The sequence below is a fragment of the Gymnogyps californianus genome, chromosome 24 (genome assembly GCF_018139145.2).
Source record: "Gymnogyps californianus isolate 813 chromosome 24, ASM1813914v2, whole genome shotgun sequence".
Classification (NCBI taxonomy): domain Eukaryota; kingdom Metazoa; phylum Chordata; class Aves; order Accipitriformes; family Cathartidae; genus Gymnogyps; species Gymnogyps californianus.
Genome location: NC_059494.1, coordinates 3,461,805 through 3,483,956, shown reverse-complemented (window position 1 = coordinate 3,483,956; position 22,152 = coordinate 3,461,805). Strand labels below are relative to the sequence as shown.

Genomic DNA, 22,152 nt, shown 5'->3' with positions numbered 1-22,152 from the left:
GAAATGGAAAAGTTAAAGCTACTGTAACTCAGCGTTGCTATATGTTTTTGACAGTCACTGATATGACTGAAGACATCAGCCCTACACTTTTATGCAGAAATACAGGAAAGAGGTGTAATGATGCGTAACATCAGAACTGACGCACCAAATTCCCATCTTTCATTATACTTATATTCGTAAGATCCTGATATCATGTATTGCCCAGAGAAAGAGCCATGAGATAGCCAAGCCAAGCATTAAAAAGAAAATGTTGACGTTAACAACCGTCTAGGTAACGTTAAACATCCTCCCCTGTGCATTTTCATGATTATGATGACTTTAATTAATGAGGATCTCCTGCTATTTTCCCATAGGATTGTCACATGCAGTGCATGTGATACCTGGAGCTCACCAAAATGAAGAGATGGGACCTTTTTCTCTACCCTGTCAGATGGCCATGTGCGTTAGTTATCGCCCACAGCTCAGTCCAGGCGCACAAGAGACGTGGCAAAAATTCCTGGACCAATACTATGAAAAACTTGTAAATCTCTACGAAGTTTGTTGAATAGTTTTGACAGATGATAATTAATTATTTGCAAATCTTTCATTTCACTTACCGTAAAATTATATGCTGTACTTTCTCCTTTCAAAACAACATTTTAGGAGCTTGAATAAATATAATAATTTTAAATTAATTAAAAACCGCTCCAAAACCAAAGGTAAATGCATTGTTTAAAGTCAAATTATATGTTCATGTCAAGCTAAAATGGCCATCAAATCAGCCCTAAACGACTTTTCCTTTCTCTTCCTTTATTTTTGTCTGTCCAGTGCAGCAACAAAATCAATTACTTGTACAGCTCTATTCTAAGCACATAATTAATAATAATTAATTACAAGCATTTTTCCACTATGCTTCACACACTAAAACTGAAACACTTCACAAGTCGTTTATCTTCATGACAGCCCTGTGAACTAAGGCGAGGCATTATCCTGTTTTACAGGCAGGGATCTTAAACACAGTGCAGTTGGCATGAAAAAATATTCGCTACTTTTGAGAGGCTGGCAACTGATTTTTTTCTATGATATTAATTTTACAGCAGTTCATGTGCTTTCAAAGAAGTTTGGGCCCTCGGAATTTTCTTCGGGTACAATTTGGAAGCCACAATGGCCAAGCTAAGAAAATTTCTGTAACTTAATTATGTTTGTCAGTTGGCAGCCTTAGTTAAAAGAGTGGCTACTGTTTCTGTCCTATAGCAAACTTTGCTCCAGAGAGATCTGTCGTGTGATTGATACTTATTATCTGCCTTTATTCCTACAAACAGGAGTTCCCCATTTGACTCTTAAAAACTGCAGAAGGGCAGCTGCTTTTTATTTAGGGTAATTTTACGTGGGCTGGTTGGGAGTGTATTTAGCCATCCTACTGCTCCTCACACTTCAGAGCTTTTCCTTCGCAGAGTTTTGTGGACTGTGAAACAACCCAGCTGAGAAACACCAACTGTTCCACCCCTCCTTGTTTCTCAGGGGGCTGACACACACCCCAGTAGTGCCTGAAAGACGGACTTTCCTCCGACTCCCTCTCCCATTCCCAGCTTGAGGTCTGCTATGAAGTTACACTGGACGCAAACAGCAGAGGTGGGTTACACGCTCTAGGTATTCAGTTGCCTTCTCCACGCTGCCTGGGACCAGGTAGACCCAGGAACGATTGGGATGAATATATTATTGTGCACAAAAGCAATGCCAAACCACCCAGCCACCCAGGGGGGAAACAGAAGGGGAGCTAAACAAACGTATACAAGTGTTTGTAACTCCCCGTGGCCAGCAACGAGCATTTGATGGCAGGGAAATAAAAAACGGGTTGGAGGCTTGGCGGAGACTTTGAAGGAGATCTTGCTGGGATGCCTGGATCCTGGGGTTTGCTGCGCCCTAAGCACACGCAGCTGTGCTGAAAAGCCCTGCTCTAGAAAATCAGCGAGGGAGCTAAAAGCATTGTGTTCGTAGAGGTTTGCGTATGTCGGAGGGATTAAAATGCTTCTTAACCCTCCCAAGTGGAATGCAGGGGGAAAAAAAAAGAGTGTATTTCCCTCGCGTGCCGGTCTTTTGTAGGGCTGTGTCCCGCTGCAGCCCTCAGAGAGGGGCTGCAGAGGGAGGAGAGCAGATGTACCCGGGAAATGTTAATTAGATGTGTTCTCTGAGATGGCTTACATGTGAATTAATAGAGGAAGTGGATTGAGCAGGATCGTGCCAGAGGTGAGACACGGGACAGCATCTATTCTAAGCACAAAGAGCAGTCTTCACTAGCCCGGATACCCTAAACTGTAGACCCAAATAAAATCTAACTGGCATTACAAATGCTTTCCAAAAGTAAAGTTCTGTGGTTGATTTAGCACCTGGAAAAGAAACAAAGAAACTTCTCCATTTATGTAATATCACCTGCTCTGGCCACTTGGAAGTCTGGTTTTTAAAAATATTTGGTGGTCAAAAGTCACAGGTAGATTTCTGGGAGCTTCTGCAAATATAGCAAAGACCCTATGTGCATTTTTAGGTGTCAGAATACCTTTAACTATCCAGTGCCCGCATAGACAACGTGATGATCACAATATACGAGTTAGCAAGGATTAAACTAGACTAGACTGGGACGCTAATCTTTTGCCTCAGCAGTTGTCACCAACTTGCTGTGCCCTTGAGAGGGAGGAATATGTAGTTTCTTGTGCTTTCGTTGCTCTTCTGCTCTGTACGATGTCCCAGTTCTGCCATTCTCAACCAGGTAAAGTCCACATTTATTTTAACTGAAATAGGTATTGCAGGATCGGGCCCAGGAAATAGTTTTTGTATCTCGTTGAGCTCTGCAGAGCACTGCGGACGTGTTGACAGAGCTGCATTCCTTGCAATGCTCCGTTATTGGCTGCCTGTGAAAACGAGCTCTGCCTTTTCCCCGTTAGTCTCCACAAGTTTGCTGTTAATTAGGCTGAGCATCATTCTGACTTCTATAAAAGCTAGTAGGGGGTTGATTAGGAAGAGCGCAAAGAACAAAGAAGGCAGCGAGGACATTTCAAAGAGAGGCAGGAGGAGCAGAGATGACAGTCTCCCTGTCAGCTTGGGGCTTGCCCTGGAATTTCTGCACCTCTGTGAACTGATCCGATAGCTGCATTTGAACCCTCATCCGCTGGGTGTAAAGAGGTGACTGAGCTCCAAGCCAGATGGTGGGATATTAGGGAGGCGTTCAGCTCACCGGGTGCGTTGTGCACAGCCGTTTGGGTTCCGTTTGGTGCAGAAACTTCTCTGAACCTCTTTGACCTGAAAAGCAGCTTGGTCCAGGCTTTCCGGGGAGACTTCTGGCACGCCGTCCATCCAGGCTGGGGGACTTCCACCTCCTGGAAAAGTCGTGGGTGTGCAGTGGCACAGAGCAGAGGGAGCTCAGAGAGGAGGAGGGCCATGTGCATTTTATTATATATTATTTAAAGAAAAGCCATCAGTTATGATTCCTAAAGCAAGAGGCAGAGGAAAGATTTTTTTGCACAGAGCAAAAGAGTGGAATTAGACTCAGAGCTGACATGCAGACAAAGTTCTTCCTTAGAAGAAAGACTTAATATCACCAACATACTTTTTTTTTTTTTAAATATATTTATTTTGAGAAAATGCTTTTAACTTCAAAGATTTTCTCCTCTGGAGCCGAGGTAACTTTTGAGCGTGAAGGTCCTGGGCTGGGTCACCTATCCTTCAAGCCATCTGTCTTTCCTTTAATTGTTTCACATTAGTTGTACTAAGTACAGGCAAATGATCAGCAAGAAAAGTGCCTTTTACTTGAAATCTTTTTTTTTTTTTTGCTACTGTTAACACACCATCCTTTTTCAAAAAAAAGAAATTAAGAGTAAGTCAGTCCCAAATTGAAAACGAATTATTTTTCACCAACTCTTTTGATGTGAAGTCACTGTTACTAATGCCCTCCTGCCTCCCGCAGCTCCAGCCTACATTTGGGACAAGCAGCCACCGCATCCAGCTGAACTGAAAGCGTTCCCTAATTAACTGAACCAAACGAGCCCTGGGCTCAGAAGGCATGGTTAGGTGATAATCATGTCTGCGTTCAGACGGCTCTTGCTAAAACCCAACCTCTCCCCCAGCCCCTCCTTGAAGTTGAAAACTTTTGGCTGAAGAATGCAGTAGGGTTGTCCTCTCGCTACTCCCACTCCTCCTGCACCCCTTTCTCCGCCGCAAGGCCCTCCCCCTGTCCAATTTGGATGAGGCTGTACCTTTTCTTCTCTCCTTCAAGAGTGAGGGTTTTATTCCCTTCTTTTCTGCCCAGATCTCCACTAAACAAAGGAGCTCTGGGCACATCACCAGTTCCAGGACCTAAAGGTATTTAAACAGTTTCGGACTAAATCCAGAGCTGCATAGCTAAGAGCTGATTTCTTTCTCTTTATCTGCCTAATTGTTTGTCTGCTTAATTGTATTTTAGTGTGTTTTGCACATTTTTTTTAACTTGATTGATTTAATTTGCACACTCAAAGGCACAGTTTTGAAATGTCTTTCCTGATTCCCTCCAAACGTGCAAATCAGTTTAAAATCTGATTTAGTGATTGATTCTCTCTTTGCTTTGTCAGTGTATTTCTTACAAGTGATGTTTGATGGAATTTCTCAGAGCTGAAAATAATTTTTGAGCTTTTTTTTTTTAAAAAACTCTCTTTTGATGGTGTAAATGACTTTTCCATACTCTCTTAGTAAGACTTGTGTGAACGCTCTCAGAGTGCCTGCCTGTGTATCGATCATTTGTCATGCTTCTAATTTCTCCGTGAGGAAATGGATGCATCTGGACTTTCTTCAGTTTACATTTCTGCGCGAAGGCTCCAAATCTCCTGAAGTGCAAAACTTTATGCTTTTTACGACTTCTTTTTCCATCTGTTCTCTACTTCGGGAGCTCTGGGAGCAGAGGAAACGCTCTCCCTTTTGTCTCGCTGAAGATAATCATATCCCAGCCTTCAGCAGACAGGCGTGTGTAGCGAAGTAGCAGAGCTCTTACGGCTGCAGGAAGGGCAGTTTCTTTGTCTCTGCCTCTGCTCCCAGCCCTGCCTTTTTCCTTCCCACTCTGTCTTTCTCATTCACTGCATTTGAAATATTAGAGCCTGAAAAATGCATGCCCTCAAGAGCTGAGAGATTCCCAGCCGGGACACTGGGAGCAGTGAGGTTTTTTTTTTTTTGCGCGCTTTTCTTTTTTTTTTTTTCTTTTTTTTTTTTCTTTTTTGGTTCAGACACATTTTCTGTCTTGTCTGGGCTGATTTTTTTTTTTTTTGCCTGCTTTGGGGCTGGGCTGGAACGGGAAAGTGCTGCTGTGGGAAAGCAAGGGGGACAGTTAGGGGAGGCTCGGGGGCCCTGTCCCTCCCCGCAGGAGTGGACTCGGAGCCCGTGCCTCTCGCAGAAGCAGCAGATTATTTCCACTCTGGGGTGGAGAGGGGAGACCCGTGAGGATTCCTCCCTGACGGAACAAACTTTTGGGGTCTGGAGGTGAGAGATGCTTTCTGACCCTCCGCCGGCCAGGCGGAGGAAGGAAGGGTTCCTCAGCCCCATTTGCACAGGCAGAGCTGGGAGATTTGGGGAGTCGGGGGGGGGGGGGGGCGATGGGGTGGGGGGGGAGGAAGAAGAGGCAGCAGGAGAAGGGGATACACTCTGTGGAGCACATTCCTCCGCGATCCATTTTACAGAGCCTTTTCATCGGGCTTTCTCGTAGCCTCCCTGGTCTCCCACCCTGAGCCTGGCCTCACAGCCCTGCCTGCTCCTGGCACCCCACATTAGCACCCTCAGGCTGAGGCCGTCTGCCTCGCCACAGGCGGCCACCCCAGGGAGTCACCGGACGGCACTGTGACTCCCGCGGGGGTCTGTGGTGTGCCAGGGTCCGTACCCCTTGCCCAGGGCTGTTTCCCTTTGCCCCCCGCCCCATGCCCAGAGTCTCTCAGACCCAGGACGACTGTAAGGACTAAAATAAAGCTGCTCCAGAGTCTGCTGTGGGCTCCTTCTCCCCTCGGTGCCCCATGGCACGGGCTGACCCCCAGCTTCCCTCTGGGCTCTGCCCCTCGGCTCTGCTCGTGCTGGCCCCAGGCAGGGCCCACGGGACCCCTCCGCCATGTCACCTACCCCCGGGGGGAAGCAGGGCTGGTGCCTTTTTTCCCCAGGTAGGGACCTTGTTCGTCAGGACGGGCTTGCTCAGGGCAGAAAGTCTCTGGGGGCTGAGGACCTGCCCTGGTGTGGATTCAGGGCCAAACTCCGGATCTGGCCCCTGCCCAGCTATGGCCGTCTCGTAGGCTCAGTTGCGGCCCCAGCCCCGGAGAGCTGGCCATGCTGTGCTCACCCCAAGGTGAGTCCACAGCCAGAGGTGTGAGGGGTCTCCTCGCTGCCTCCATCGGCCCACTCCGTGCCCTCCACAGAGGCCCCTGTATCATCCTCCTCCCCATGGCCTCTCGTGCTCGGCTGCCTGTCCCAGCTCAGGCGCTCTCCTGCATCCCTCCAGCGTGCCCAGCCCTCCACCTGCTCCTCTGTCCCTTCACCCTCCACGGAAACCCGGCTTAGCTTAATGCACCATGTCTTCATGCTCTAGCCCCAGCTCACAGTCTTCCATCTCACTCCAGCCCACGACGACCCTTTTGCCTGCCTCAGCACTGGTGTCCATGTCCCTCTGATGGCTTTGCCAGCAGGCTACTCCCCTCAGCCAGCTAGAATTCCCAGGTATCTGGGAGGTTGTTTTCCAGCAACTGATCTCTGTGCCATGGCCTATCTGGAATACGATGCAGTAAAACAGAGCTGTGGGACCTGGGAAGATGGTCCATAAAAAAGATCTGCTCTTTCTTGAAGCTCTCCTCTTGCTTCATAGCCCTGCATCTCCTGTTGCTCCTCTGAACCAAGGCACTATGCCGAGGTCAGTATCGTAACCCAGCACCATGGCAGGCCCAGGGCAGGTGGGCTTTTGTCACTCTCTTTTTTTTCCTCCATCAGGAGGACAGGAAAATAGATGCAAGGGCAGAACCATGACTCTTGGAGATCTTCTCTTGGTTTCCAGCTCTTGGGAAAGAAAGGTTTGGCAGTGCTGTGGTAGGGAATGACAGTGTGAACATGTTGGCTGCATGTACAAGGCGCCAAACTCGGTGTGACTGTATGACCCCACTGTATTAACTCCGGGGCGGGCCGCCCGGGATGATCAATCATTTAAAAAATGTGAAAGCCCTTAAGAACACTTGTGTCTCTCTCTTTCTCTTTCCTCTGTTTTTGCTTCTAGAAAGGGAACGGCAGGACAGCACCTTGGCACATAGGGGCTGCTGCCAAAAACCATCCTCCACCAAGGCAGCAGGGACCCTCCAGCTGGAAGAAGCTTTCGGGGCAGCCGGGGGAATCGAGGAATCCGTGCCATCATGGGGGTATTATGGCTGGCCAGGTTCATGCTGGGATGTACAGCAGTTATGTACGTGGAACAAGCCCAGGGTCAATATGAAGGGGACTTGCAGACAGACAGATTTGCGGGCTACGAGGAAAGACAGCCAGCAAACAGAGTGAGAAGAAGAGGCCAAGACACTTTACGAGGGTACGTTTAATGTTTTTTTCTATTTTACAAAGCAGAGCTTGGGTTATTATCATAGCACATAGAGACATGCTTTCAGAATTGCCTTTCCTTGAGCTCGGGAAGGAGTCTGCTCTGCAGACCTACAGTAGGAGGAAAGCTCATGCCGCAGGGGACAAGGAAGCAGACTCCCATGCGAGCAGAGCGCTGCGCGCTGAGCTCTGCTGCCGTGTTCAGGGGATCACAGCACCTTAGGGCTCACCTCCAGTGCCTATGACTAGACATCCACAGCCTGCCTGTTTGTGGGAGGGATGCTGCGCGTTTAGCTGGAGTGATGGCTGCGGCCGGGCTTTCCAGCGTCGCTAGTGGGGATGCTGTCAACTCGGATTTTGACCCTGGAGTCGCCTTCGGCTGTCTGCTACCAGTCAGCGCTCTGGGCTGTATTGAGAGGTCATTGCCTCCGATAGCTGCTTTTACATGATGATTGTTGCTAACGGGAAGGTGTCACGCTAAGTCCCTTGTTGTGCAGCATAGTTGTGGCTTGTGGTCTCATCTATAGACAAATCCGTGTGAGAGCTGGACCCGTGAGCGTTTTCCACCTGAGGAGGGAGACAGGGCTCAGCTAGAAAATCCTGAAGCTTGTGCTGGAGCTCAGCTGTGTTTGCATGCTCTCAAGATGGTTCCTGGCCCCAGCATTGATTCTGGGTTATTTTAAGTCTGCCTGGCTGTAGTTCTTGGAAAGTGTTCCTGTGTCAGTGGGCAGAATCAGAGCAGAACGTGATACACGCGCGAAGCCTGGGCTGTGCCAGAGTCCTCCGGCACTTGCTGGGGAATGCTTCTTGAATGGGATGGAGTGCCGTGCTTTCAGCCCAGACAGTCAAATGTGCCGTGTTTGGGCTGGAGCTGGAACACAGAGCCTGGCCGTCGAGCTGCCAGGGGCAGGGCTGTGGGGCTGGCGGCATCTGCTCTTGGAATTCAAACGTGCGTGGCCACTCCCTCCTGCTACGGCGGATTCGGAAAAGATGGACAGCAACTGTCCTGGGGTTTGGTCTTCTCAAAATTAGCTACCAAAAGCAGCCATCAGCTCACTCGCAAGGTAGGGACACCCTATGTCTCCCCCAATATGACCCAGAAGTACTTCCACCATGCTCCTCTCTTTGAGTCCACCATCCCTCAGATAAAACATCCCAAATCTTTATGATTAATGGGGATGAAAGCCGTTTCTTGAAAAGGAGGGGATGACAGTCTACCAGATCCAGAGACTCTTGTTCAGCCTGGCTGCCCAGGGCTATATGTGATTGATTACTGCGCTCATAACAGGGATAGAAAGGTTTGGAAGGAGTTGATGTGTGCATGGATAATGCCGTCTCACGCAGCCCTGTAAAGAGAAAGGAAGGGCAGAGCAAGGAAACGATGAGTGTTGCCATTCCCCACGGGACCCGAGAGAAGGTCACTGGTGTCCAGTGGTCTTATGGCGCTCAGTGACTTAGGTGACCAGATCCTGTTTTCAAAAATGATTAACAGCTTAAATCCTTTTGACTTTTGGTGAGTCTGAAGGGTCCAATTCCCAAGTGCATTTTAACAATGAAGCCCAGATTCCCGAGTCAGAAATTACTTCGGAAAACCCTTCTGTACTTTAAAGCCTCAGACATGGACCAACATTTAAGTAAAGTAATACCACATTATCGGTTGTGTAAGTTCTTAGCAGCCACACAGTAAGTTTGAGGCGGGACCAGAATGAGGGCTGAAGTGTCTGGCTCCCAGTCCCCTGCAGAGAGCTGAGGACCACACTGCTACCTCCTTCATTTTCTCTTCTGCTTTCCTCATGCCCTCTGAAGCAATTGCTGTAGGAAAAGAAAAAAAAACCCACTGGGATAAGTGCAAGGTCTGTTTAAGGAAGTCTGTGCAACTAGAATTTAAGACAACTGAAGAATCATTGTTTCTTGGCCCTTGGGAGAGCAGTTTTGTTTCAAGGGAGGGAATCATGGTGGGCAACACAGGGGAAGCTGGCAAAACTCAGAGTGGCTGGAGCTTCTGCCCCAGGCGCTTCCCATGCTCTGTGTCAAGTGACCCTGACAGTCTCCTGGGTTTTGTGTCTAAATCTCTCCTTCAGGATTTCCAGCCCTTCAGCAATCTATCTCTTTAAAACCTCTATTTTACCAGCAAAGAAAACCACTTGAGATGAGAAATCTATTGAAGAGTGATGTTTTAAATAATGTTCTACTGGGCTTAGAAAGCAGCTACAGATGTCACCAGCTACAATGCTGTAGATGGGTCTGGCAGCCTGTGAAAGCCATCTCCCGCAGAGCCACAGATCCAGTAATTTTTGCTGTAGATTCCCCAAACGGCGCTAGTCCCTCGTCCTTATGCTCTGGCTTGAAACAATTGTGGAGAGTTGCAGCTGTGGATCAACATCTTCCCTGACCTGGGTTTTGCTGCCTTAAGGTATCAGGATTCTTCGCTGCTGTGAAATTTAACTGAGTTTGATACACTTCTTTGGGAAAATCGGATAAGTCATATTTTAAGGTTTGGTTCACTCGCAGACTAGCACTGCAGTAGCAAAAGAAATGAATGAACAGTGAGTTTTCTCGGTGCAGCTTTAAATGTAAAGGAAGCTAGGGCTGTCTTTTTAAATTTGGTGTTATTTTACAATGTAGGCACGCAGGTGGCTTATCTTGACTATTGCGATTTGTGGAATCATCTATTCTGTAATGCCACACCTCTAAACACACATCTGAACCTCTAAACACGTTTATCTGTGGTGTCTATTTTAATGTTTACGACACCACTTCAAGTATTTGCTTTGGCATTTGCTTTCAAAGACCCACAACTTTCTTTTTCAGAGAGATAGACTAATTTCAATCCAACTTTCATCTGAAATATCTTAGATTCTGAGACTTTCTTTGGTTCTGAGGCTTGCATGAAAGAAGTTTAAATAGAACTGGAATTAAAATACAGCAAAGCTTAGCTGCATCGCATGGGCCTGAAGTGGCAGCTTCCCTGGTGAGCCCTGGGCCACCACCCCCAGCCACCGTCCTGAACACTCCGGTTTCTGGGAGAATGTTCAAAAGTTTGTATGTCGGTTCTGAATGGAAGGCAACGGACAATCAGATTTTGAGGATTTGCTGGTTAGATCTAATGATGGAGCAGTGCAGAGTCCTAACTTCTGCTTCCTCTTCTCCTTTGTGGAAACCTTCTGCTCAGGGCTTCGGGACTGTCTGTAGCCCTGTCTTATTTGTTCCTTGAAATAATTTGTTTTCCTAACACAAGTTAATAAGTGTTTTCCTTTCATACACTATGCTTGGGACCTTCTATCCTGCCAGATCTCAAAGCCTTTTACAACGTTAACATGCCATTCACAGATCACTTTGTCCATGGCAGAAAGGTTTTTGCTCCCAAAATAGATTATGACAGACAGACAGATACATTAGAGGACTCAAAGGACAGTCACCTGTCTTGACAAGCTAGATCTGGCTTTTGCTCTAACCATTTATTTTTGTATGTGCCTCCTTTTCTCTTTGGTGGGTGGAACCACGGATTCCCTCCACCTCTAAATTGTGTTATATCACAATTTGGACAAGAAAATAGAATCACACCAGAACTGCACAGAGAAGTGTGACCCAGATATCTTTATAGGGGAATTTTTACCAACTCTGGAAGAATCAAATACCCAAACGTATTCGGTGCTCCTTCCTTCATTTTCTCTTAAATATCTTCCACTCCTACACGTAGCACATACATAGCACAAATAACTTCCTGTGGGTTTCCCGGGAAAGTCTTGAGTAAGCCCAAGTAGCACAGGATATCTGTTCGCTTTTGGTGGCAGGTTACTTTGTGTGAAGTCTTAGTCAATTAGTACTAACAGAAATACCCAGAATCATTTAATATCATAGAGCTCATAGTGAGAAACTGCTCTCTAGTAGCTCCAAGGTGACCAACACAAGCTCTCCTTGCTGATGTCTGGAGCAAACTGGCTGTGCACGAGGAGAGTTGTAGATGTCTCTTGGTAAAAGAGGCTTCAGCGATGCAGGAGGAAAGATTGTATGTGTTTCTGCTGGAAACATATTTATTTGGAGCTCTGTTCCCATCCTGGTCTCCTTTAATAAAGGGAAAAGTATGAAATAAATACAAAGTATGAAATAAATGCAAAATAAACAAGCCTGTTATTCATCAATGCTTTTACAAATAACAATTAATAAAGTAATGTGGAGCAATAAATCACAGCCAAAGCCATGATTTAATCTGTCCTTAAACTCATTAAAGTAGAGACAATTTAAAATGACCGTCTCCTGAAAGGAACAGCACTGACAAATCCATTTATGAGGCAGGATTTGAATGGGATTATTAGTTTAATGAACTATTGAACAGTTTCCAAGAGCAAGAATGTGTTTAACAAAGGGGAAAGAAAAGATGATTAGTCTGCAGCCAGCTGAGCTGTGTGCTGGCAGCATGATTTCCTGTAAGTTCATGGCTGCCTGTTTTTTCAAGGAAGACTAAAGGCTCAGCTATAGCCTGACTTTAAGCACAACTAATTATGTCAAGCCCATTAATTATGAAATGGCCACTGCAATTGAGAAGATGGATGAAGAGAGGATGTTCGGGGAGGCATTTGTCATACCTCTTCCATTGCTCTGACTTCTACAAAAAGAGAGAGAGGTGTCTAAATTAATTGTGGGGAATGGGGAATATGAGGAGTTTCCAAGCTGCTCTCCCGTAGATTTTTGACACCTCCTTATTTTCCAACTTGACACTGGGGAATGGAGAGGAAAGGCACATTGCAACTGCAAAACACCAGCAGAGGAGGAGTTGCTGGGACGTAGGTGAACTCTCCATCCGCCACCCTAAGCTTGGCAGCTCAGATGCCGTGGAGAGGGAAAGCCACAGGCTGGGATTCTGGGCCACATGGCACCGAGTTAAACTGGAGCTGACACTGGGATGATGTTTAATGTCAAGGGGAGACTGGACATCGCAGAGACGAGCTTCACCACTTTCGCAGTTTATTCTGAGATGTGCACAGAGAGCAGATGATTTCCAGCAGCTTTTTAATCCGACTCCATCCCTGACGTTGCAGTTCCGCAGGTATCTTAGTACAGGAATTACGAAAGGTTTTTTTGGGCCAGCAGCAATTGTAATTTTCTTCACTCTCGCTTTAGGTTTATCGGAAACATGTGCCTTTAAGAAGAGCTGATGCCCAAAACACAACCAGCACTGTCAGATGTTTCATGATTCAGGCCCTGGTTCTGCCTCTGCCAAGTTCAAGCATAACGTTTTAGTTGACTTCGTTGAAAGGAATAAGCCCTAAGTGGGAGTCCGCAAATCTTTTCTGCAGTGTTCCCATCTCTGCTGCTACTGTAAATCTAGTGAGAGGTATTGATTTCCTCAACGTCCCAGAGTGAAGTCTTTTAAATGCAGAAGTTCAGCTTTCATTCCTTATAAAAAAATTGATTTCTTGGCCTCGAAGTTGTAGAAAACTTGCTTGAAAATGAGATCCTGTTTAGAGTAAGAACCAAGGTGCTACTAAGAGGCAGTGGAAGCTAAAGTGTCCCATTTCTTAAATTAATCCTATAGTTTAGGCAACCAGACTCTCTTGTACTGATTGTGTGGGTTGTTTGTGAAAAAGAGCCAGTAACTATGGTGATTTAAATACTCAAAAAAGCAAATTTGTGGGGTATGTCACTAACTACACCAACTGAAACTACAAGCACCTGTAGCCAAAGAGTAACAACTGCACTGCAGGACTTATTAAAAATTGTTGTCTGAAATGGACTGTGCTGCTTGTGGTTGCCCACATGCCGTCGCAGTTGGACTAGATGATCATTGTAGGTCCCTTCCAACTGAAATATTCTATTCCATTCTAAATACTGGTTTTCTTACAAGACGGTGAAATGCATGTTCATGCATGCACAGAGGACTCTCCATCGGCAAGGAGGCAGCTTTGGGGCATCTCCACTTAGAAACGATAAGGAAGAACATGGCAGGGAAGAGCATGGTCAAACTGTAGCAAATCTTTCTTGCCTTCCCCCACCACATTCTTGCCCTGGGCAGGATGTGGGTCTCCGTGCTCCCAGGCTTGCTAAAGCCGAGTTTAGAGTGAGCGTACATCACTTCAGTAACGGTGCGACTGGAGCTTCTGTCACTGTGGTCCAGTCACCTCTTGAGCACATTTCGGCTGGTTCCGGGTCCACGTGTTCCACACATGTAAACCTTGATATTTATTCATAAAGCCAGAGGTGAAATACTACAAACAACAGAAGGAACAAAATTAAGGCAGCAGCTGGAAACTTCTGACTTAAGACTCTTGTACCTAAACTTTCCTTGTGTCTTGATTTATATTGTGAAATGGTTGATCTTGGACTTCTAGCCTAGGCTGGTTTCTCTTGTTATTGGCAAGAAACATGAAGGCAAGTATTGGCATGGCAACAGATTATCTGGCGTAGAAGTTAATAGGTTATATGGGTTTTGTTTGGAAGTTTTAAGAACTGTATTTGAAGTTTTGATTTATTTCAGAATTTAAGGGGGGGAAAAAAAAAGATGGAAGAGTTGGTAATGCTGCTTTCCAAATGAAAGTGTTAAGCAGTTCCTGGAAATCAGTTGCATTTTTAGACTTTTTCAAAGGAAAGTCTTCTCTATGGTTCCTTGCTGATATATGGGATTTAAATTTAAATGTGCACAAATAAGGGCAGATTTTCCCTACCATCACTCATACAAAATGTGTGAAGATCTGAATAAAGGGGGAAAATAGTATTATTGACAAAGAAAAGGTGTATAATGAAAGATTTTATAGACCCCTTTGCTAAAAAAAAAAAAAAAATAATTGTAAGCATTATTAGGCTTGAACTTGGCATTAACCTAAGTAGATGGAATCCAAAACCTATACAGTCTTTGTAAGACTTTCCTTGCATGTTGCTTCATTCCGTTTATGAAACTGAATAATAATCATGCATCTTTTAAAAATTATTTCCATCTCTCTCTTTTTTGTTTTTTTTCCCCTCTAATTTTCAGCTAAAATTCAGGTGTCTACCCTGGAGTCGGCTTTGCACGGCTCGGGTCACCTAAACTTGGGCAGTACTTTGTTGTAAGCATAGAGATTTATTTTGGTGTGATCTAGTCACTTTGGTGGCAGCCAGGCAACCTTCTCAGGCAACCTGCTCAGCGTGGCTTTCTCTCCGTGTATTTGTGTCTGGAGTCCACGTGTGCAAGGGGTCCTAGCAGACCTCTGCCTGAGCGCAGAGAGGATTTTTGAGCCGGGGCTGCAGTTTTGTACTGGGAATCCAGAGGGCCCTGATGGGACTTCCCTTCATTGTAGTCTCTTGCTCCATCACCTTGCTGGTGACCTTACTGATAGCTGCATCTCAGCAGGAAAAGGAAAGGGGGCTGAGATACAGAGTTCTGTAATCTTTCAAGACTGCATCTCTGTATTTGAGATGGCCTGTCCCCAAGGCACCCAAAGCTGCCCTCTGCTCTGAATTATGGTGGGAAATTCAACCCTGGGCACAGAGACAGGAGAAGTACCATCAAACATTAAAAAGGCCCATTTAATGCTGTTTCAATTTCAATACAAAGAGAATTTAATATGTATTAGAAGTAGAAATGTAATAACCATCTGGAAAAAATAATTTAATTTCTCCCCATTTTCTAATAATATAAAAATGAAAACAGTAAACACCTGAGTAACTTTGTTTGAAACTACATAATTGCTCAGTTAAAAGGCATATATTTTGCTATCATGCATTTTCCTGGTTAAAGAAAGTGCTAAATTAGGTGGCAAGGCTATCTTTAGTTTCGGGTCATCCATTCTCTAGGAAAAAATAACTAAAACATAAAAACAGAGATTAAAATAACTGCTTAAATTAAGGCTTCCTTTCTGTTAAGTAAAATAACCAAGAAAAAATAGTCTCTGTTCACTTAAACCAATCTTTCTTGTCTAGAGCCCCTCCTAGGTTCTGAGAGGAGAAGCAGGCAGTGATGCACCCTTCCACCTCTTCCCAGACCTCCCTGTTGCCTTAAGGAGAGCTGCAGTGGAGGATCAACAGCTGAATTCAGATGCTTGAAAGGCTCAGCTTTCTTTGTGCATCTTATGTCAAGGTCTACTCAGTCCCAGCTACTCAGTCGGGGCTCAAGCAGAGATCAGGTCAGCATTGCTGGGCAGCAGAGATGAGAGTAATGCTACCAGGGTTTGCTCAGGAGGGAGCTGTGCCCCACTTCCCACCACCTTTATCCCTGGGGATGGAGGTAGGGGTGCTCCGGGGCCAGGGAAAGTAAAGGGTCTCCAGCAGGAATGTGAGAGACACTGTAAGTCTGGGGCTTTGGAGAGATGAGAGAAAAATGTTTCTGTTGCTACAGATGTATTACTGAGTCGAGTATTACAGGTGTTGCTGAGAGCCGTAGGAAAGCGATCCATAGCTCGGCTCAGCAAACAACTTCAGGATGTGCTGAATTCTGAATACTTTTGCACTTGCAATATTACCCAGCAAAATAGCTGTTAGCAGTTTGAAGGTGTGCGGCTTCTGCTGGTGGTAACAGAAAGTTAGCATCTCTGCAGCTTTAAAACCGCATTCTTAGAACCAAAAATAATTGAAATCACTGCGACTTGAACTCATTCCTAAAAGCTGAACAGATGCTGGGCTGCTTTGCAGAACACGAGGATGATGTTTCAGGTGGGAGGAATTACGCACCTCCTTTGCAGGACCCATCAATATCCTTACATTAAAGAGGGGGTTGCCTGGCTAGGAACAGCTGGCTTCTCCGGTGGTATTGCTCTGCTTTCTCATTTGCAAATTACTTATCCAACTGTATACATTGCTTGAACACATATAGGCCTGGGGAAGTAAGCAGTGAACATACAGATAGCACAGTCCTAGACTCGTAAAACCGATAAGTCACTGAAATAAATACTTGCAGTACATTTGAGGGATCTGGTAAGTCAAGAACGAGGAGACACAAATATGCTCCCCTTTAGGCCAAGGATCCAAAAGTCAGCATTGTTCCAAATCTGTTCTCACGCCATGACACAATCCCAAATCCCTCTGGGTGGGGAGATGCATTACTAAAAACCGCTATCACATTTGGCAGGAATTATTGTCCCCCTGGTGATCTCCACTGAGGCCAAGGGTGACTGATGCCTGCAATGATGTTCCCCAGTTATTGTGAGAGATGAGCCCTGGGGCCCAGCAAAGAATCAGGCTAAGATCAAAACCAAAAAGAATCTTGAATTATAGGAAAAATTTCCGGCTCAGATGGAGAGGTAGGATCATTGTCCCTGGAAAAACCACATGCCTGAGTCGTATAAGACTAGAGAATGTAGTGGTTATATTCATACACATTCATTTTATTTGACTCTTTGCACAGGCATGAGTTTCCTGATAAGAGGAGGGCTGCAGGGGGCCGGTAAATAATCTAAAAAGAAACTTCTATGTCTCTTCTCTAAAATAGCTCTTCTGTGGATAGCAGGCAGCCCTCCTGTTTGCAGTGTCAAATCAGAGATCCTCACTAGCCTGGCATTAGCTACATTTTCACTGAGTTGGTGAATTTACAGCAAAGGGTAACTCTGAATGGCTTGGGGAAATCTAGAGCAGCATTTGGGCTGATGGCAATTCCTAAAGCTGAACAAGTAGAAGGATGTTGAGAATTGGCTAAATCTGTTGCTGGATGGTTTGATTTCCCCATGAATATTTCTAAGCTGAAACTTGAAGACAGAAAAAAAATTGAAAATAAGGAAAGGGACAGGGAAGGTAGCGACTATAAGCATGCCGGGGGTTTCCATTCATCCCATGCAAGTTGTCAGCATTGCTGCACCCCAAACTGGATGTGTTTGCAGAGCAGAAGAGGGATTTTCACATTTCTCAAGATACCCGGACAATACAAAGAGAGAAGAACAGAAGAAAAATAGAGAAGATTGGGCAAGCTTAATGGACTCCTAAAATTAGGAGATTGTGCTCAAGCAGAAGAGGGGGAAATAGCTCCCCTGGCCATGCCGGCCGTGCTTCTCCTATTCTAGCCCAGGATGTGGTCTGCTGCTCTTGTGGGTTGCTCTTGTGATGAATCTCTCCCACACTGGTTGAGGACCAGTATCACGGATGAAGTCTCTTCTGTCTTGATCATTAGGTTTGTGGCTGGAGAGTTAAGCTGTGGTGCTTCTCATCCTGAAATCACCAGGTGTTGATCCCATGTGCTGGTGGGAAAGTTGCTGCTCACCCTTTCATAAAACACTGGGCTCCAGCTCTACTACTAGCCTGCACAGTTGTACTTTGGCAGGGCAGGAGGGGGGTTTTTACTGAGTGTTTTGTTTGAAACACTTAGAGAAAAAGGAATTTGTGCTTGGTCACTTGCCTGACTTACATCTGGGGCCTGATAAAAGTGCAAGCCATACTTCTACTAACAAAGTCTTAGTTTACAAAAAACCGAAGCAGTATGAATTTCTGAGAGCACCTACTCTGTAACCTTGACTTGTTCTCATCAAGAGAGCAGAGAAGACCTGCAAGAGATGTAAAGTGTTGGCCTCTCTGCCCTTACCAAGAGACTCAAACTGGTCCAGAGAACCATTGCTCAGAGCAGCCAGACCCTCTTAGCTCAGATTCCTTTTCCCATTGAACAGAGAATACCTGGAAAGTAGTGCTCAGGAGACAGTCACAGCACTGAGGACCTGTTTTCACCCAGCAGGAAGAAGTTTTAGGTGGTATCAAGGAGGGAAATAAAGAATGACTGTGATAAATAAGGAAAAGCGTCCCCATGCTCAGGCAGCAGATACCCAGTCCAAACTTTTCCAGGCAGACACAAAGAAAGCAATGAGCTGGGAGAAGCGTTTGCTGGACCACTGAGTATGCACCAAAGCAGAAGAGTTGCGGGATCACAGCTCAGGGAATCTCAGTCACTGGACAAGGGTCTCCACTTGGTGAGAAGAGCAGGAAATTGGCCCAAAGTAATGAAGGATAGCGAATTCTTCCTGAATTAATATGTTGAATCCCCGTGGATGAGGCCAGCGAGAAGGAGAACATGTGAGCAGCCAGGGGAGCAATCCCTGTGCAGACCGGAGCCGCTCTGACAATTACCCCAGCCCTGGCAAGCCACCAGTTTTCATTCACTTCTCTCTTCCTCTAATTTAAGGAATGGAAATACCACCTCTGAAGGCCAGTGACAACTGAGGTACGCTGATTACTCATGACAGGGGAGACAAATCCTGGGCTGCTGTTCCTGCTGTCTGGAAAGCACACACTACATGTAGCCAAGGGTTCATTAGCTGTGGGTCTTGCTGGATAGCAGGAGAAGTGCTCCTTGCAGGACGCTGCCGTTGTTACACAAATCAGCCCTTTAGTGACTGTGCAGAGCTTTCTGAAGAACGTTTGGAGAGTTCATTCTAGCTGAGTATTCTTTCTCCCATGGCTGGAGGAGTGGACAAAGACCTGCGTGCGTGCACATGTATTGAGGACACAGCAGTGGGTGAGCAGGAAGCTCGAGTGACTTGACTTAGTTTTTGGCTAGCATCTGAGGCTGCAAAGCGCTCTCAGCCTGGACTTCACACGCTGTGCTCTCTGCCCTCTCCTACCTTTAACAATGAGTACAATTCTGCTGGGGTCACACTAGGCATCTGACAATAATTGGCAGGACCGAGTCCTTTTCGGCTGCTTGCTCAGCGCGCAGGCAACAATTCAGTGCTCTAGGCTCTCTTTCCCAGGCTGCTAACAGGAACAGGCTGGTGCAGCAACAGCCAGATGCCGCTTGTGTTCTGTCCCCATAGGCGGGCTTGCACCCCGAGCCTGTGGGCAGTCTTGTGGTATGGACTGTCTCCCAGTCCTTGCTCATGCCTCCGACTCCATTGTGGATTCGGGAGAACGACTTCTCTTGCGAACAGCCATGCATTTTCGCATCACATGGCCACAGCTCTGCTCTCCTCCAGTGGCTTTTTCTTGGCATCTCCCAATTCTCAGATGGAGCCGCCGCCAGCAGGCAGCATTTGGTGCCATCAATTGAAATTTATGCTTACTTTGTCCCTGCTTATCTCTATAATCCTATTGTTTATTTAAAGTGGACAAAGAAGATGCTATGGCCAGCATTGCTTTTCCCCCTGTCCTTTCTTAGCATCACTCTTCTGGCCATGTTCGCTTTCATTAAAACAGGTCTCTTCAGCAGCCGAGCTCTTTCAGCCTTTTCCTAGGCTGCACAGGAGGTGATAAGGGAAGATCTGCCTCACCTTGGCCGGTCTGTTTTTGCATCAGCTGAACCGTGGGGGTGGACGAGCAGTGCAGTCCTTTGCTAGTGAACATTGCTAGAAAGGACTGGCACAAACACGTCAGCTCTTATCTCCATGGCTCTGACACCCAAAGGAAAAGTCACGTGGGCATTAGCACCGTCTCAGCAGTATAACTATGTCTCTCCAGGACTGCATCATGTCTGGATAAGACCCTCTTGCTACTGCTGGCTAGCAAGGAGGCAAAGCTGGCAGTGAGTAGAGCTAAAAAAACCCCCAAACCTCCTGATTTTTAATTTAGGACTGATTGTTGTGAGGTTTCTTGATAGTTCTGAAATGTCCGTGGATTTTGATTATCAGTAATAATCAGAATGTTGTGGGCAAGTTTATTGAACTTAAATGATTTTTCCTCTAACCTTGACCTTCCCATTCCAAGGAGCTCTTCACCACAAACTATGGTTGCAGTTTTCTGTTTAACAACTAAATGACATGCCTTTTATCCACACCTTCTTGCTGATGAGAACATGGGTTTCCAGCTTGTATTTCCCAGGATCGAGATAACTGCTATTAATTTTAAACAGCAATTTTGTCACAACTTTGCCAAGGATGTTATTTTTTTCTTACAAAACAGCATTCTCCTTATTGAGTTTTTGCTTTGGAATCTAATTTCATTCTCCCTCTAGGTCATTTCTGTGACACCATTAATTTCAACCCATTCAAAACGGATTCTCCCCCATGTTTTGTTTTGAAACTCTGCTAATTTTTAGCATATGCTTATAAAGGTTCAGTTTTGGAGGAACAATTGTGATCTTGTAGTTTAGCCTACTGTGTAACAGGGCGCCCAGGACCTCTCCCAGGATCCCTGCACAGAGCTTGATGAAATCCTTGTCTGACTGTCCTTTAGAAGGAGGGGGTACTTGCCACCATAGTTAAGAATACCCACTTCATTATCCATTTCATTCAACTTCCACTTTCTTCTGTCTTAGTCTATGAGATTGATGCCAGGTACCTCTTCCTTCACTGATTTTGACAAAAAACCCTCTTAGTCTTTTGCCTCATAAAATGGCTATATAATATTCTTTAATTTTCAACAAGGCTTGAAGTAGCCTGAGGTCAGGGTGTGAAGATCATTAGTGTACTAAGGTCAATGGCTACCTTCCTTGCATAAGCTCTTCACATCCAGGTGTTGAAAAGGGGGGACCAGCAGTCAGATTCAGGTGGAAGTCAAACTGCAGTATTTGGTGTCTGGCTATGAGTTGTCTGGGCTGCCTGCACATTGCATGGAGAGTCCTGTGTCAAAAAAAAATCATCCATCCATCCATTCTGCATGCTGGGAATCTGAGGGCTGAAACTTAGGCTTTACAGGACTCTATCTGCTCAGCGTGAACTTATCTTCCCAGTTAATGCCAACCACAGACATATGTCTACTTCTAACTGGAGATTTACGCTTGAATATCAGTGGCAGTACTAGCTAGCTTTCTATTTTATCCAACCTAATGCAATCAGGAACTGCAACCCAAGATGTTCCCCCATCTGCAGGGAACCTTAATCCATACCAGCAGAAACAGCTCTGCATTCAAGGTCTCCTTTTAACTTCTAAGCACAGGAGAAGCAACAGATGCCCAGCCTTTTGGAAAACGTAGGCTCTTTTGAAACCAAAATACAGATTTACTCTCCACCTCCAACCGTAGCACCGAATTGTTTTAGCAGAGCCCTTGATTCTATGTTTGCAGGGCTGGTGAAGGAGGCTCCACACAGCACCGGGCAAATGCGGCACATACAGAAAAACAGTTGCCACAGTTTCTACACAGGTCATTGTGTCCGCTGGGAAAATTAGAACTGGGAGAAGAGCAGCACCCTTCATGGCACAGAAAGTCATCCAACATGGTCTGTGCTGCTCAGGGATCTTCTAGTCACCATGAAGAGTAGAAGCTAAGATTGCTTTTACATGGGAACATCCTTGCTCCGTAGAGGGTTCCTTAGAGTTTGCTCTCAGTCCAGCTCAGTGTTTTTGTCATTAATGCAAACACTGCCCAGTTCCTTTTTCCATGGGAAAGCATTCTACTTCTTCCACTTTGGAAAGGTACACCTGCAGCATATCTGCTGTGTGTCTGTTGCATGTCTGCTGCACATCTGCTGTATATGGCTGGACATGTGCTGCACTTTGCTGTGTCCCTGTTTCGTGTCTGCTGTGCCTCTGCTGTGTGTTTGCTGGATGTGCCCTGCACGTCTTCGGTGTGACTGCTGCACAGACACTGTGTTTCTGCTACATCTGCTGTGCGTCCTCTGTGTGTCTGCTGCGTATCTGCTTTATGTTTGCTGTGTGTTTTCTGCACGCATGTTGTATGCATGCTTCATCTTTGCTGCATATCTTCTGTGTATCTCCTGTGCATCTGCTGCAATCATGCTGAGGGTGGAAGACTCATGTATGCCTGGGTAAGTGATTCAGGCT

At 45.9% G+C, this 22,152-nt stretch overlaps 1 protein-coding gene across 2 annotated transcripts in view; it reads left to right on the top strand.

Moving 5' to 3' along the window:
• The first annotated feature begins 1,536 nt into the window (after positions 1-1,536).
• Positions 1,537-22,152, top strand: part of FBN3 (fibrillin 3) — a 118,076-nt gene continuing 97,460 nt past the window's right edge. The window contains exons 1-2 of one of the 2 annotated variants that reach the window (XM_050910372.1): positions 1,537-1,611; positions 7,238-7,540. In XM_050910372.1, coding sequence (XP_050766329.1) covers positions 7,371-7,540 — 170 coding nt within the window. In that variant the 5' untranslated portion in view covers positions 1,537-1,611; positions 7,238-7,370. Of the gene's footprint in view, positions 1,612-4,286; positions 4,333-7,237; positions 7,541-22,152 lie in introns of those variants that run through there. The other variant, XM_050910373.1, reaches the window with a different exon arrangement.